Source organism: Hypomesus nipponensis, chromosome 2, assembly GCF_054491055.1.
Source record: "Hypomesus nipponensis isolate SF chromosome 2, ASM5449105v1, whole genome shotgun sequence".
NCBI lineage: Eukaryota > Metazoa > Chordata > Actinopteri > Osmeriformes > Osmeridae > Hypomesus > Hypomesus nipponensis.
Genome location: NC_140362.1, coordinates 11761229 through 11775815, shown reverse-complemented (window position 1 = coordinate 11775815; position 14587 = coordinate 11761229). Strand labels below are relative to the sequence as shown.

General features: G+C 47.9%; 2 protein-coding genes across 2 annotated transcripts in view; both read right to left on the bottom strand.

The window, feature by feature from the left end:
* Nucleotides 1–66: 66 nt before the first annotated feature.
* Nucleotides 67–4530, bottom strand: LOC146300795 (annexin A2-like). The gene is made up of 13 exons (XM_084669676.1): nucleotides 4383–4530; nucleotides 3742–3804; nucleotides 3482–3578; nucleotides 3302–3396; nucleotides 3053–3166; nucleotides 2815–2905; nucleotides 2629–2708; nucleotides 2375–2434; nucleotides 2185–2275; nucleotides 1893–1988; nucleotides 1565–1623; nucleotides 1356–1466; nucleotides 67–917 (listed from the first exon to the last, which is right to left on the bottom strand). The coding sequence occupies exons 2-13, from the start codon at nucleotides 3787–3789 to the stop codon at nucleotides 855–857; spliced, it is 1005 nt and encodes a 334-aa protein (XP_084525802.1). The 5' UTR covers nucleotides 3790–3804; nucleotides 4383–4530; the 3' UTR covers nucleotides 67–854.
* Nucleotides 4531–5091: 561 nt separating this feature from the next.
* The window catches only part of LOC146300794 (rho guanine nucleotide exchange factor 2-like), a 39591-nt gene continuing 30095 nt past the window's right edge, over nucleotides 5092–14587 (bottom strand). The window contains exons 8-26 of the mRNA XM_084669003.1: nucleotides 14298–14361; nucleotides 13638–13770; nucleotides 12997–13106; nucleotides 12595–12738; nucleotides 12089–12339; nucleotides 11837–11962; nucleotides 10976–11093; nucleotides 10603–10851; nucleotides 10336–10412; nucleotides 10024–10196; nucleotides 9802–9869; nucleotides 9367–9558; nucleotides 9066–9182; nucleotides 8854–8912; nucleotides 8705–8746; nucleotides 8509–8559; nucleotides 7992–8363; nucleotides 7483–7651; nucleotides 5092–6571 (exon numbers count right to left, since the gene is read on the bottom strand). Coding sequence (XP_084525129.1) covers nucleotides 6489–6571; nucleotides 7483–7651; nucleotides 7992–8363; nucleotides 8509–8559; nucleotides 8705–8746; nucleotides 8854–8912; nucleotides 9066–9182; nucleotides 9367–9558; nucleotides 9802–9869; nucleotides 10024–10196; nucleotides 10336–10412; nucleotides 10603–10851; nucleotides 10976–11093; nucleotides 11837–11962; nucleotides 12089–12339; nucleotides 12595–12738; nucleotides 12997–13106; nucleotides 13638–13770; nucleotides 14298–14361 — 2598 coding nt within the window. The 3' untranslated portion in view covers nucleotides 5092–6488. The remainder of the gene's footprint in view (nucleotides 6572–7482; nucleotides 7652–7991; nucleotides 8364–8508; nucleotides 8560–8704; nucleotides 8747–8853; nucleotides 8913–9065; nucleotides 9183–9366; nucleotides 9559–9801; nucleotides 9870–10023; nucleotides 10197–10335; nucleotides 10413–10602; nucleotides 10852–10975; nucleotides 11094–11836; nucleotides 11963–12088; nucleotides 12340–12594; nucleotides 12739–12996; nucleotides 13107–13637; nucleotides 13771–14297; nucleotides 14362–14587) is intronic.

Here is a 14587-nt window from a genome sequence, read left to right as displayed (position 1 = left end):
ACACACAAGCTCTTTCTTTGGCAATTACTATGCAATAATCCTGCACCTTTGTTAAAAAGAGGTTTATTTAATGTAATTTTTCCACTATAATTATAATAATTATAATAATACACTTATTTTAGCACATGCGAGTGGGAGTGAAAACACTCTTTAATATCGGATTGCCTCGATCGGTGTGTAAAGAATTGCTACACCATGTCCGGCGGTATGTTCCAACTGGCCTATAACAACCGACTCTTCAGGAAGTAACATCAGAGTTGTTTGGAACTGGTGAATTGCACCACTACTTTTTTTGTTGTTAAGGGGGGGGGGGCACAGTACCAGGTAAGCGCCACAGTGCCAACCAAAGATACAGTTGGCCCAGAATCATTTGAGCCTATACTAAATTTCTGGGAGGGAGGGAAGGGGGGGTACTTGGCCAAGGAAGGCGGAGGGACAGTGGGCATGAATGCCAGCTGTGAGATGCTTGGTGGGTATTAATACCCGTCTCTTGGCTGACATTGTACCACAATTAGAGGGAACTGGACTGGAGAGAGACTTTTTGGATTTGATGGACTCCATCTATGTAGCTTGCTAATAGACAGATACATTTGAAAGCTTACACAGACATAACAATCAGAAGAGAACCCAAACGGTTCTTCTAAAATGCCTTACCCAGGTGTAATGATTACGTAAAGCCCAAAACTACTGAGAACAATTTAGAAAGATGTAAAAGGACATTCAGATTTTTCATTCTACCATCACAAACAACATACTTGCCAAAATACATTAACTAACAGGGTTCAAAGACACACCAATATGACAACAAGCGCACTGACATTTACTGATAAACTAGACATGATTTTATTTCTCATTTAAAGGTCTTCAGATCGACACAAGGCCAGAAGAGCTTGCTGCAGTTCTCCTTTGTATTCTTTCTGTGAGAAAGAAGGGATGGGAGATAAGAAAATGAATCAATGACTCATGTATTTGAGATCAGGAGCGATTTTAGGATCAGACCTTTAGGGGTGCTCAGTCCCCACTGAGAATGTGACATGAATACAGTGCTTTGAAAAAGTGCTAAACCCCCTTGGTAATATAAATCCCTAATTTCACTGGATAACAATTAATACATGTATGTATTATTATGCAAAAATATTGAATGAATGAAAAAACTAAGGATGTCCCTAACTTCATGAACTACCAGCATCAAATGATAATAACCAATATTAATTTATAAAAAAAGCATTCTTATTTTTAGGGGTGCTGAGATTAAATTCTGCTTGAGCACCCCTAAAAAGGGTCAAAAATCGCCACTACTTGAGATCAGTCATTGTGTATCTGTACATATTAGTAAGATGTGTCTGAAGCCATACCTGGAGTGCAGAGTATAGGGAATTGTTGGTCAGCCTGCGAAACTCCATTCGGACGCAAAGCAGATCATCTTCACTGTGGCTGATGAGTATCCACTGCATAGCACGCCCTTTCTGCGCGCACACACACACACACACACACAGACACCATGCCAAGTATGAATAAAGCCGCACCAAGGGGACTAATCCTCAATATCATAACACAGGCTAACCTTAATGTTGCTCTGCAGCCTCTGTGCCAGGTATGCAGGAATACTCTGGATGCAGCAAACTAAGAATGAAAATACACACACACGTACAAAATACATGTAAGAATCGTGAGGTTGATTTTCTTGTGAATGTCAAGATGAATGTCAAAACTGAGGATTGCTAATTAATACAGTAACAAACAGGCCAGAAAAGTAATCTGACTTTTCTGACTTCAAAATAGTGAAAAGCAATTTTGAAACTGTTGAGATAGTGCCATCATGAATATGCCATATCAGAATGTTCCCTTTAAAAGAATATGACTTACGCACGGAGATGTTAATCAGATCTTACCTAGTATGCGAAAGCCAATTTTAACATCCCCAGAGAAGTGAGTTTGAACCGTTTTTTCCACTCTCTCCTTTCTCAAATCCTCCAACCTGGAAAACACTGAAAGGGAGAAAGGTGTTACAGTAATAATGTTGGAATGATATGCGACTCAATGTTATCCCTAGATGTTTTTCCTTTTGCTTGAACTTATCTTCATAGCGCCTTCCAAATATATAAAGAGGCTTTGAGTTAAACATTGTTGACTTGTATGAAAAAGTAGGAGGAGGGGAGAGGAGAGAAGGCGTGTGTTTCTCACCTCTGTTGAGGTGAACTGAGTCCCGGGTTGTTAACACCTGTATCCAGGGGGCTGAGTCTGTTTTTTTACCACTGATTGCTGCATTTAGAGTCTACACACACACACACACACACACTTGATGTGAAACAAATGGAATTGAGAGCATTTTAAAGGCGTACAAGCCATTGCTTCAATAAAGCTGGAAACATACCTTAGTGTCCTGATCAATTAGTTGGTAATTAATAAAGCCCTTTACGTTAGTCTCTTCCTTCTGTTGACATTAAAAGAAAATCCCTTTCACTCAGTAGTGCAATAGCTCAATATTCATGTGTATCCATGTATCCACAATACATAAAAGTTAAGTAAGTGTATTATGGACTGTATATCAACAGTATACATAGTTGATCCTGAACATGTACTTGATCTGTATCTTATTTCGTATCCCAAAACGGATGTATCCGTTACCTTGAGTATGGCCAGCACCAGTTTGGTGAACTCCTTACTCGTCTCGCTGATGAGGTCATTCTCCAAGTAGCGGTCAAACTCTATAAGCACAAACAAGCATGAGTAGGGTTTAAAGTGTGAGCTTACTGGGCGTTAGTGTGTGTGCGTGTGTGTGTATGCATCTATGTGTGAGTGAGTGTGTCTCACCCTGCTTGTAGGCTATGGTGATGTCCCTGAGCTGCTGTGGAGACTTGGTGCACAGCACCTCCAGCAGGCCCTCCTCATCCGTGCCCAGCCCCTGGAACGACACGCGGGCAATCCAACTAGAAGTCAGGCACGTCCACCACAAGACGCCCACATGGGATCGGACCCATTCGAATTGTTGCAGATGGGAAAGAAAGGGTGAAGCCACTTCTCAGACACACACACAGCTCATCCCTCTCACCTCCATGGTCTGTCTGAGGCGGTGGGCGTCGAACTGAGCCGGGGTCATCATCAGGCTCAGCATGAGGTCCTCCAGCCCCCCAGAGAGGGCCTTCTTCAGGGCAAGGGACAGATCCTGCAGGGGAGCAGAGGTACTGGAGACCAGCTTTGCAAAGCATGGACACAACAATGTTGGTTTGCCGTGGTGATGCCCTGGCGGTTGTCCCTGCATGTGTACGTATGTGTGAGAGAAAGAGTGCGGCTGATGTACCTTCTGTGTGAGCTTGTGGTAGGCGTCCGCAATGCTCTGTCTCTGGGCATTGTTCCGATTAGTCAGGATTCGTACCAGTGTGTTCACATCTGTGACTATGCTCACACATACACACACACACACACTTAGCCACACATACATATGTACAAAGTGTATCATCATGTCAAACCTGACTGGTACCTTTGCTCTCCAGAGCAGTATGAAGCTCTCTAGCATCTTTCCCAGCATTGAAGTTGGGGAACGGCCTGACAGTGCCCAGTGTTCCCCACCACATTTCCTACAGCAACATGAGGGACACATTAGACTTGATGACTCTACTTCTTGTGCTGACTTGTGTTATAACTCCATGTTGAATGATCTCTATGCTATGTGTCAGTAGGTATAAGTCATGAGTTATTCATTATTATATGGTACTGGACTATGAAGGCTAGTCTACTTACTCTGGATTTTGGAAGGGTGACTTCCAATGTCTTTGTCAGGGCTTCCATAGCAAGTGTGACAGACTATAATAGAGACAGTTTATAATCCAACTTTCAATTTTTTATATTTCTTTTATATTTGATATTAACTCATTGACTCACTATTGTATATTCAACATTTAAAACAGACCATGCCATGCACTTGCGAAATCTAATGGCCAAAATAATTAAATCCCATTCCCATTAAACCTTTCTTCCCTCAAGTGGGAGCAATACATAGGAGCAATACAATGAAAAAACGTTTAGCAATTCAGTTAACTTCCTGACAGTTGGTGAGGTACATCAAAATACCTTCCTTCAACGCCCAGGTGTCGGAAACAGTTATGAACGTATGTTTTCAAAACTAAAATCAGTAACCTTCGAAACTAAAATCACGGAACTCAACAAATGGCAATGGTCCGTCCACAGTGTTTATTATGTAGCCTAAAAAAACAACAAATGTCCCACGAAGACTATTTTAACAACTTATTTTTCTCGCTTCTTAGATACATTCGATAATCTCGTTCTTATTGATTATTCCATTTATAAAAGGTTAATACATTGGTAGTTCATTGGTTCGAAAGAAATATTTTGCAATTCTGCCTCACAAGATCCAAACTCACCTGACTGAGATAAACGTACTTGGAAAGCCTCTATTCAGAATCCGCTTCCCTGGAGAAATATATCGTGTCAAATTTGTAAAGTAATAGGCTATCTTCCACACTAAGGTGTGTCTGGACAGCTGAACAGATATCCAGTGTGCTTGCGAACTTAAAGAGGGCACGTTGAAAAGATCACGGACGCACCTTTATTGACAGAGACGTTACTATCTTGATTGAACTTTGAAATAATAGCGGGCCTGATCGAGTTTCAGAATTGAGGCAGTGAAGGAATTCTACTTTTTTTTCTCAATGTTGATGAGATAATAAATGAAATTATCATTTTCAACACCGTTTGCCCAATACAGCCAATAAAAATGTGCCATTAAACCAGCAAACAGGAAGTTGGGTCGTATCTCAGCAAATCTTTGATGGTTTCACACCAAACTTGCTGCATGCACTCGGAACCCTGTTCTGAGGATTTCTTAAGTGTTTTATGGGTCATTTGACAGAGAGAGAGAGAGAGAGAGAGAGAGAGAGAGAGAGAGAGAGAGAGAGAGAGAGAGAGAGAGAGAGAGAGAGAGAGAGAGAGAGAGAGAGAGAGAGAGAGAGAGAGAGAGAGAGAGAGAGAGAGAGAGAGAGAGAGAGAGAGAGAGAGAGAGAGAGAGAGAGAGAGAGAGAGAGAGAGAGAGAGAGAGAGAGAGAGAGAGAGAGAATGAACACACCCAAGACGTTTACATTCTGTAAGGTTTATGAACAGCACACTAAACGAACAAGGATATTAAGTACAATTAAAGTAAAAAGACAATAATATTACAACATTACCATGTACAAAGTCAACATTTTCTTTTTTCCAGAACAGATCAAATATTTATACAGACAAAAACTTCTTTGTGATATATTTTGTAGCATTCAACAATAAAATGGTGTGCTTTTCTTTTTAAAGTTCAATGGACATCCTTAAATCCCATCAAACTGTTTTAGTTTGAGTATGTTTGAGTTTGAGTAATACACTCATATTAAGTGAGAAGTTACACATTTTAAAAAGGTTTGTTGGTGTCCAATCAATTGATCCAAGTTTATCAAACTGTAGGCTATACCTCAACTTATAAAATAGAGAATATTAATTTAATTTCTCTTCAGACTTCCAACCGTTAAGTGCAGTGTACACCACATAGAATGACACAACTGTAATACTGCAGAAGCCTATCAACATAAAAACAGTCCACATATATTCCTTTTAATGGGGTTGAGTCAGCCCTTAATAATACATTTAACAACTTCCAAATGGTTATTGTTGGTTTTACTTAGCAAACAAGAAATGTTTGTGTCACTGTGGTCCTTGGTAAGTAGTTCAGTAACAGTTCATAGTAAAACACCTGTCTGCTTTTCATATAAAGTAAGTAAAAAATTCCTTGTGAGCTAACTACCCTTGCTTTCACAGGAAAAAACATAAAAACATTTGGTTGTTTGAAAAAGGATCAATAAAAGTTCCAGAGAGAGTATTTGGAGGTGGGGTGAGGCAAGAGTTGATTAAGACCTGCAAAAACATCTCAACAAGTATATACAGTATAACCCCGTCCCCTCCATCGGTACTGAGTTCAGCATTAGTCAGTCAGCCAGACAAGGCAAGTCTCAAATGAGGTCTTACGAAACAACAACAGGCAGTTACAGTACACAGTATTATAGTTCCTACTGGGTATCATCGGATACCTAAACCTAACCCTAAACCTACGTCTTTCGAATCCTTGTGTTCTCGGAATCCCGTCTTCCCCTCACTCCCTCTCCTACGGCGAGAGAGAAGGTGCCGGGCCTGGGGAAGCTCACCCATCCCCCATGACGAAGCTCATCCATCCCCCAAGACAAAGCTCATAACACAATGAAAATGACATGAAAACTACTATTTCTTCAACATCTCAGAGCTAAGGGAAAACCATAAGACGCAAAATTCCTTACTGGCTCGCCTATGTCAATACAAACAAAAGAGATCCGATGAACTGACTAAAGAGGAGTATACGATCTGATTGGTTGATTGGTTGGTTGGCTGATTGGAGGACGGTCTGCTTCTCAGGTTTGGTTTATTCGGTAGTATTGTGTGTGCAGGTTGCGGTCCTGGGGCCCGGGTTGACGTTAACTCAGAACCGTCTCTGTGTCTGCCTCGGACTCTCGTGCTTCCGGCCCGCATTCGGCCTCCTCTGGGATGTCTTGGAGATCTGGGAGGGTGAGATCATAGGATTAACAGTGTGATGGCAAATACCAACTGATGAATATATCACTGATTAAACAAGCTCATCAAGTCAACAGAGGATGTAAGTTGACACATATATAGGGACGGATGAACATTCCAAGACAAAGACTGACACTGTGAAACCAGATTGGGGAAGTTAAATATTGGCAGAGCGATTACACACCCATTACACAAACAGAGAGGGAGGGAGGGAGGGAATTGAGAAGCTATAGAGGAGAGGGTTTAGAGAGTGTCTGTCTAAACAACCTAACAAGGCCTGACTCGCTGTCTTATCTTACTTCACGACCACAGCCGCATTTCAACCTCTCGACCCAGCTTTTCTGCCGGAGATCAAAGAAGGCTCAAAAAAGAGAGAGGTTGTTGAGGAGAGCTTGTTGGTGAGTCGCCAGACAGAGAGAAAAGGGAGAGACAGGGAGGGGTTTGAGTAAAATCCTGCCCACTCTGTAAACAGCTGAACAACCAGTGTCAGATAGATAACGATTTGCAGACACACCTGCTTCCCATGTTAAAGAATAGGCAGAGAGATATGACACAGGCAAAAGTTCAGAAAAACAGATACTGTCAAGAACGTCTGTTTGAGTGAGTGTCTGTGTGTCGGATTTTATCTGTGTGTGGTAGAGAAGGCGGAGGACTTTGTCACAATGATAATGAACATTCCAGTGTGCTTGGTAGAGGAATGTTGAATGACGACAGAACTTCCCCTAACCCCAAGATTGAAAAGTATTTATAATGGGTATCTTGCAATTTATATTTTTTGTAACACCAGAGTTTTCCTTTATTGGGGCTTGATTTGGACAATGAGAGCAACAGGCAAAGTGTGGGGTGCTGTATCTAAACAGAGGGATAAACAATGTTTAAATCAAGTTCTTGACTGACCTCTGGGGCTGTCGGAGCGAGGTGAAATCCTCACTACGTCTGGTTCCTCATCAGACTCCTCCTCGCTGCCCTCCTGTACACCGTCTAATTGGTCCACAGGTTCCTGGCAGGCCAATGGCGCGACCGGGCCGGATTCTCCATCAGCACTCCCTCTCCTTTTGGGCAGAGCCTGGCCGAGGTGAAAAGGTCAAAGGTTAAGTCGAGTCATATCCTAAATGGCTTCACATGCATATATGTTTTATTTTCTGTTAGAAATTATTGAGATCGAAACTAAGTAAGCATTAGGTAAGAGTTAGCAAAGAGTTAGCATGAAGAAAGTCTTGTTAATGGGCACCTCGTGTGCCTCGATGAATCTTTCCCCAGTGTTTAAATGTACACACACAACCATAGTTGTGTCTAGTAAGAAGGTTTTCGGTGTCTTTTTTTTGGGGGGTTGCCTCAGGGATTCAACGAAATCAAAGATCTTCCATATCTATCGTGTGCGGTTTGTCGCCATCTTCCTGTCCCACCTGCTCAGACACGACGACGTCCCCGATGTCTCCATTGCTGCCTCGGCTGCCTCGGCTGCCTCGGCGGCCCTGCGCCTCCCTCAGCTGCTGCTCCAGCAGGGCGCGGGCCCTCTCGCTCTCCCTCAGCCTGGCCTCCAGGGGCCGCAGCCTGACCAGCTCCTCCTGCAGGAACGCGTTCTGCCTCTGCAGCATGGCCGCGTCGTCGATGGCCGCCGCCGTCGTGCCGGCGTCCAGGCCCGTGTCGCGGGACATGGAGCGGTTGAGCTTGGCGACGGGGTGGAGCGGCACGGGGGGGGCGGGCGTGGGGGTGGGGGGGGCGAGGCCCTCGCGGGGGCAGAGCTCGAGGATGGAGTCTTGGCGGATGACGGCAGCCTGAAGAGGAGGAGGAGAGAGAGACGGAGAGAGAGACAGAAAAAAGGAGAAAAGAACAATAAATAATAGAGGTCCAACAGAATCCTAGCAGAGTCTCCGGAATGCAACAGGCATTCTTATGCAGTGTAAAGACGGCAGGCCTTACCTGCAAAGCATGAAGCTGGGCACTGACATTGACCAGCCGCTGACACACCTCCTGCGACACACACACACACACATGAATCCTAAGCCCCGAGTCGGGACACACTCATCTGCATGCTGCAGACCACCTCGAGTTGGCATCATCACCTGTTGCAGGTGTGAGAGGTGAAGGGTGAGATGGGCATTATTGAGGCCCTTACCTCATTGAGGGACCTGTCTTGGAGCTGGTTACCATTCCTGTCCTGGAGAGGCAGAGAGACAAAGTGTTACGGTTGGTCTAACATGATGGTGTGGATCCACCCTGCGACAGACTTATATTGCCTGGTTTATCTATGGAACCATGGCTTACCTTGGGTGAAGGACTTCCATTGGTCTCGTGGGTGCCATTGATGGAAATGGAATCACCGTCTGGAAGTTGATGTGACACGCACACACAGAGGGGAAATATTGTCAAAGCGTTCATTATATATATATGTGTATGTATATTTCAGGATGCATTAAAAGGTTTGCAGGAGCAAGTCAGTTAGCCGGTAAAGAAATGGGCCGAAATGAAGCACTCACTGCTCACTGGTGCCCCAGTGTGGTTCTGGTCACTGTTGGTACTGCTGGTTCCGTTGGTACTGGAGCTCTGCGGGAGCTCGATGTTGGAGCCCAGCAGCAGTTCACTGAGTCTGTCCACTGAAGTGAGAGAGGGAAAGGGAGAGGGAGAAGGAGAAGGAGAGAGAGAGGGAAAGGGAGAGGGAGAGAGAAGGAGGATGAGAGGAAAAGAAAAAGATCCAATGTAGTCCCGAAAGCTAGAGGCCTGATAACAATTACCGGAGCGCATCATCAGCCTTGCCCGCCGTGCGTGGACGGTATTTACCTTCGGAGATGGCGTCAGTGAGCAGACACTCTGCCTGGGGGGCGTACGGCGTGTCGGCCCGGAACATGTTCCTGGAGTTGGCGGGAGGGGCCGCCTCCTGGCCGCAGCCCGTGACCTCGGCCAGGTCGGAGAACAGGGTGACCCTCTCCTGCAGCAGCTCCAGAACCTCCCGGTCCTTCTGCTGGATGTCCGCTAGGGAGGGAGGGGGAGGAGGAGGAGGAGGGGTAAAAGAGGAGGAGCGGAGGAAGCGGGAAGGAGGAGAAAAGGGGTTCATTTGAAGACGTGCCCCCCTATGCCCCTTCAAGCTGTGAGGCGGCAGTGCAAGGCACGGTGCCACTGTACCCCACAAGAGGGCACGTAGAGGGGGGGCTTAGGGGGGCTCTTGGGGGCTGTGAGTGTGTTAAAGGGGGTGGGCAGGGCGACGGCGTGGCCTACCTCTCAGTCTGCGCAGCAGGGCTTTGTCCTCCGTCTCTATCAGGGGGAAGTCTTCTCTGGAGGGACAGCTGGAGAGAGGGAGAGAGACATAGAGAGTGAGTGGAGTCCAGTGGATAAGCCTTGTTTATGTGTATTTGATTGACAACAGTGTGTTCTTATTCATGTGTGAGTGTGTGTGTGTGTGTGTGTGTGTGTGAGTGTGTGTGTGCCACGGTGGCCTACCTGCAGACGGTCTGCTGGATGAGCTTCATCCAGTTCTTCCTGTCATCCTTGGAGGCGGCGTGCAGCTCGTACATCTCCGGGGGGGTGGAGTCACTGATCAGGAACATCCCGCGCTCCTGATTGGCTATGTCCCGCACGATGAGATTCTTCAGAGACACCACGGCGGGCTTGTCCTGGGAGGCGGGGAAAAGAGGGGGAGGGAGAGAGACATGAGAAAGGGAGGGTTAGCGGGGGGAAAGCATTTGTAGAACAGGTCGAGGATGAAGAGAACGTGAAGTGGAAAGAAGAGAGGAGCGAGACTGTACGACTGACCAGGCAAGGGAAGACGAACTTCTGGTCCTTCTCCTGCAGGAACACCAGGATGTCTGTCATCAGCAGCACCTGGACGTCTGAGAAGGTTGGAGAAGTCAGTCAGATCACTTCCGAAACATACAGTTTTTTGTCAACCCCACAGCAAGATGACGCCATCAATCCAAAATCCATGAAATAGACCTTCCCTCACAACCCAAACACACACACTTCAAAAGCTTTATTTGAATATGCACAGTTCCATGCATCCCCCCCCCCACACACACACACCTTTGAGGCGGGAGCCTTGCGTCTTCCACAGCAGGGTCCCCTCGTGGAGCAGCCTCCTCCGCAGCAGCTCCCCTCCCCGGAACACCCCGCCGCCCCGCACCTCGGCCTGGGCCCGGGGGTCCAGCCTGGCCCGCACCTCCTGCAGCCTCTGGGTCCGCTCCAGCTCCAGAACCTGTTGGTCCACCGAGCTCAGCAGCTCGCGGAGCAGAGTCAGGGCGCCCGATATGGACTGGGCCTCCTCCTCGCTGCCTGTGGGTGGACGGAGAGGGAATGTTAAGAGGAAATGTGTCGCAGGTCTGCCGGCTTCAGTGTCAAATGCGAAGCTAAAACTGAAGTCATGAGTTCTAGGGCCTGGTCTGAGGTCAGATCTTACCCTTCGTGTTGTCCAGGATGCGCTGGATGAGCACCGGGTATTTGGTGATGCGCTGGGTCACCAGCAGGATGCACTCCTGGACGCCATGGCGACGCAGCAGGGGACCACGGCTCGCCCTCTGATTATGGGATGGAGGGCATGTTATTGAGCAGTCCAATAAGAGCATGACTTAATAACAACATCATGTACAAACATGTGAATATATAAATATGACTAATCCTAGAAATCTTGGTGAGCTGAATCCAACATAACAGATGTCTAGTCTACTTGAGAAAACCAGTATGAATACGTGAAAAGAAATATGTTTCTTAGAAATGTTTATATTAGGGCTACATTTCCTCACAGTATTCAAACATCTCTGCCATTACTGCCACAAAGATATTACTAATGGCTTTTGAGGCAAAGACAGTCTTGTGACTGGTGGTATGAGAATACGTGGTTCTAAAAGACGAGACCATCCACAAAGAGGGTATTTGTATCCGGACTCAAGTGAACCCGCCCATTCATTTGTATCTGTCTGCTAACGGTACTCCTCCCAGCAAAGGCATGTGAGAATCCACTGGAACCTCCTGACACCGCTGGCACACACACACACACACGCCGAAAATAGACACACGCAAAACACGCACACAGATAACACACACCTCCCTCCCTCCCTCCCAACTGGGCCCCCATTTTTCATTATATAATATCTCCATGCCCCCTCATCCACCTCCCTCCCTCCCTCCCTCCCTCCCTCCCTCCCTCCCTCCCTCCCTCCCTCCCTCCCTCCCTCCCTCCCTCCCTCCCTCCCTCCCTCCCTCCCTCCCTCCCTCCCTCCCTCCCTCCCTCCCTCCCTCCCTCCCTCCCTCCCTCTCTTACCCGTATGAAGTGCTGGAACCTCTTGTCTCTGGCCAGCAGCTCCTTGTACAGTTTGACAGCTTTGGGGTGGCGGCTGCAGAACTCAGCGTAGGCCTTCCTCATCTCGTCCGCACACTGGCCCGAGAACTGCCCAACACACAACAGGGGCCGTGAGGATGTGCGTGTGGATGTTTCTCTCTCCATGCGTGTGTGGTACTTCTACCCATCTCCGTGTGTGTGTGTGTGTGTGTGTGAGGATGCGCTTGTGCTAACCTGTTCGGTGAGCACATCCCCTAGCTGGTGGATGGTGGAGTTGGTGGTGCTGCCGGGCGCCAGGCTGTGCGTGCGGCGGGCCAGCAGCTGGGCCAGGAAGCGCGTGTGCAGGGCCAGGAGCTGGTCCAGGCAGGGGAACACGGCGTGCACCACGCCCGGCTCCAGGAGCACCTCCTCCAGCATGCCCTGGCGGAAGACGCCCTCCATGATGCGCAGGGTGCGCACGTGGTGGAACTCGGTCTGGATGAGCTCTGGAGGGAGGGAAGGGAAGAAGGAGGGTGGGTGAGAGGGAAGGAAGAAAAGAAGGAAGGCAGGGAAGATGAAGGGAAGGAAGGATGAAGGGAAGGAGGGAAAAAGGGGGGGGGTTCAAATGAGTCTACATAGCTGGAAGTACTTTGCTTTCCTTTCCTTTTCTGTGGATGACAGCACTGGGTCTGACGGTGAGAGAATGTGTGAGAGAGAGAGACACTGTGTGTGTGTGTGTGTGCGCGCGCGTCTCCTCTCACCGTAGATGACGTCCTGCCTCTTGATGACGTCCTTGCGGTGCGTCTGCAGGTAGGACGAGTCCACGGCCCGACTCCAGGAGTCCGCCTCAAAGTCTTTCCCCTCGCGCTCCAACTCCTCCAGCAGAGCCGCGTAGTACACCTCCCCTGAGAGGGAGATGGAGGTGGAGAGAGAAAGATAGGGATGGACAGAGAGGGATGGAGGCAGAGACAGAGGGAGGAAGGGACAGAGAGAGGGAGGGACGGAGAGAGGCAAAAAAAGGTGCATATTTATTCATGACCATTTTCCCCTTTTAAATCTCATAGTTGTTTGCTCCGTCGGATCCATCCTGCTTCAGTTTAATGTCTTTCTTTCTCATCGACCCCCCCCCCCCTCTTCCCAATCGGTCTCCCCTGCTGTCTCACCCTCGTCGTTGAGGGACTCCATGGACATGGCTCTGTTCCTGAAGTTGAGGGAGTCTGTAGACTGGGACAGGATCCTGCGCAGCCCCAGTGGAGAGTCATCGTTCAGGTTCCTGTACACACACACACACACACACACACACACACACACACGCAGACAATACAACACGTATACAACACGCATGCACACACACACACACACACACACGCAGACAATACAACACGCATACAACACGCATGCACACACACACACACACAGACAATACAACACGCATACAACACACACACACACACACACACGCAGACAATACAACACGCATGCACACACACACACACACACGCAGACAATACAACACGCATACAACACACACACACACACACACGCAGACAATACAACACGCATGCACACGCACGCACACACACACACACACAAAGAAAAGGCTCTTGTTTTTAGACGTCAGTCAGACGTGATCAGTTACACGTGATATGACTCACTTTATATTCACACACCATCACACCATATGTATATGTTGCCCATTGTCTTGTTTAACACCCCTTCATGAATCTACCACCATCTCAACATCTGTCTCCCATTGGTCCAGCTGAACTGTGAACCACCAATGAACTTGCGGCGGCGGACTCACCCTGCAATGTTAGTGGTGGAGACGCTCTTGGAGAGGGAGAGGCCAGAGCGAACGCGGCGCGCGCCCAGCAGGGACTGACGAATACTGTCGGACGGATAGATGGCTGAGCTGGGTCTCTCCTTCATCATAGGAGCTGGAGAGAACAGGGGAGAGAGGGGAGACAAGACAGAGATCAGCGAAGAGGCTCGTTCAATTCACAAGAGGTCTGTCAAACAGAAAGGAGGGAAATGCGATGTTGAACGCACAAAGGATGCGTTTGTCCGAGCACCAAGTACAATGCATGCAATGTTTTACTTGTTGAATGGAATATGCAGAACTGGATCTAAATAGCTGGCGGAATGCATAGATGTTGTGTGTTAAACCAACCAACAGGTGGCAGCACCACAACGCTCCTGTGCTGAAGTCATGGTGGAAGCAGAAGGAGAGACAGAGAGGGGGGAGAGAAGGGAGGAGAGAGAGGGGGGGGGGAAGGGAGGAGAGAGGGAGAGAAGGGAGGAGAGAGGGGGGGAGAAGGGAGCAGAGAGGGAGAGAAGGGAGGAGAGAGGGGGAGAAGGGAGGAGAGAGGGAGAGAAGAGAGGAGAGAGGGGGGGGGGGAGAAGGGAGGAGGGACAGGAAATTGCATGGAAGTGGTTAAGGGGGGGAAGAAAAAAAACAACTAACTTTTGGTCCTCAGAGCCACGTTCTGTAGCGCCGTGCTGTTCCTCACCAGAACTAGCTTCTGTTGCTGCACAGCCAGGGGAACAGAGAAAAGCAGGGTTAGACCCACTCCACTTTCACCAGGCCATGCACAGACAGGTAGATTCCTAGAAATCCTCGCTGATTCCTAGATTCCTCACTGTCAGCAATTCTTCCAAGTTACGTATGCAAGCGGATGTGCTTGAATCAGTGAAATCTAATCTAGTGCAGTTTGCGGGAATTTTGGGTGTACGCACGTGTAGGGTACATTTCTT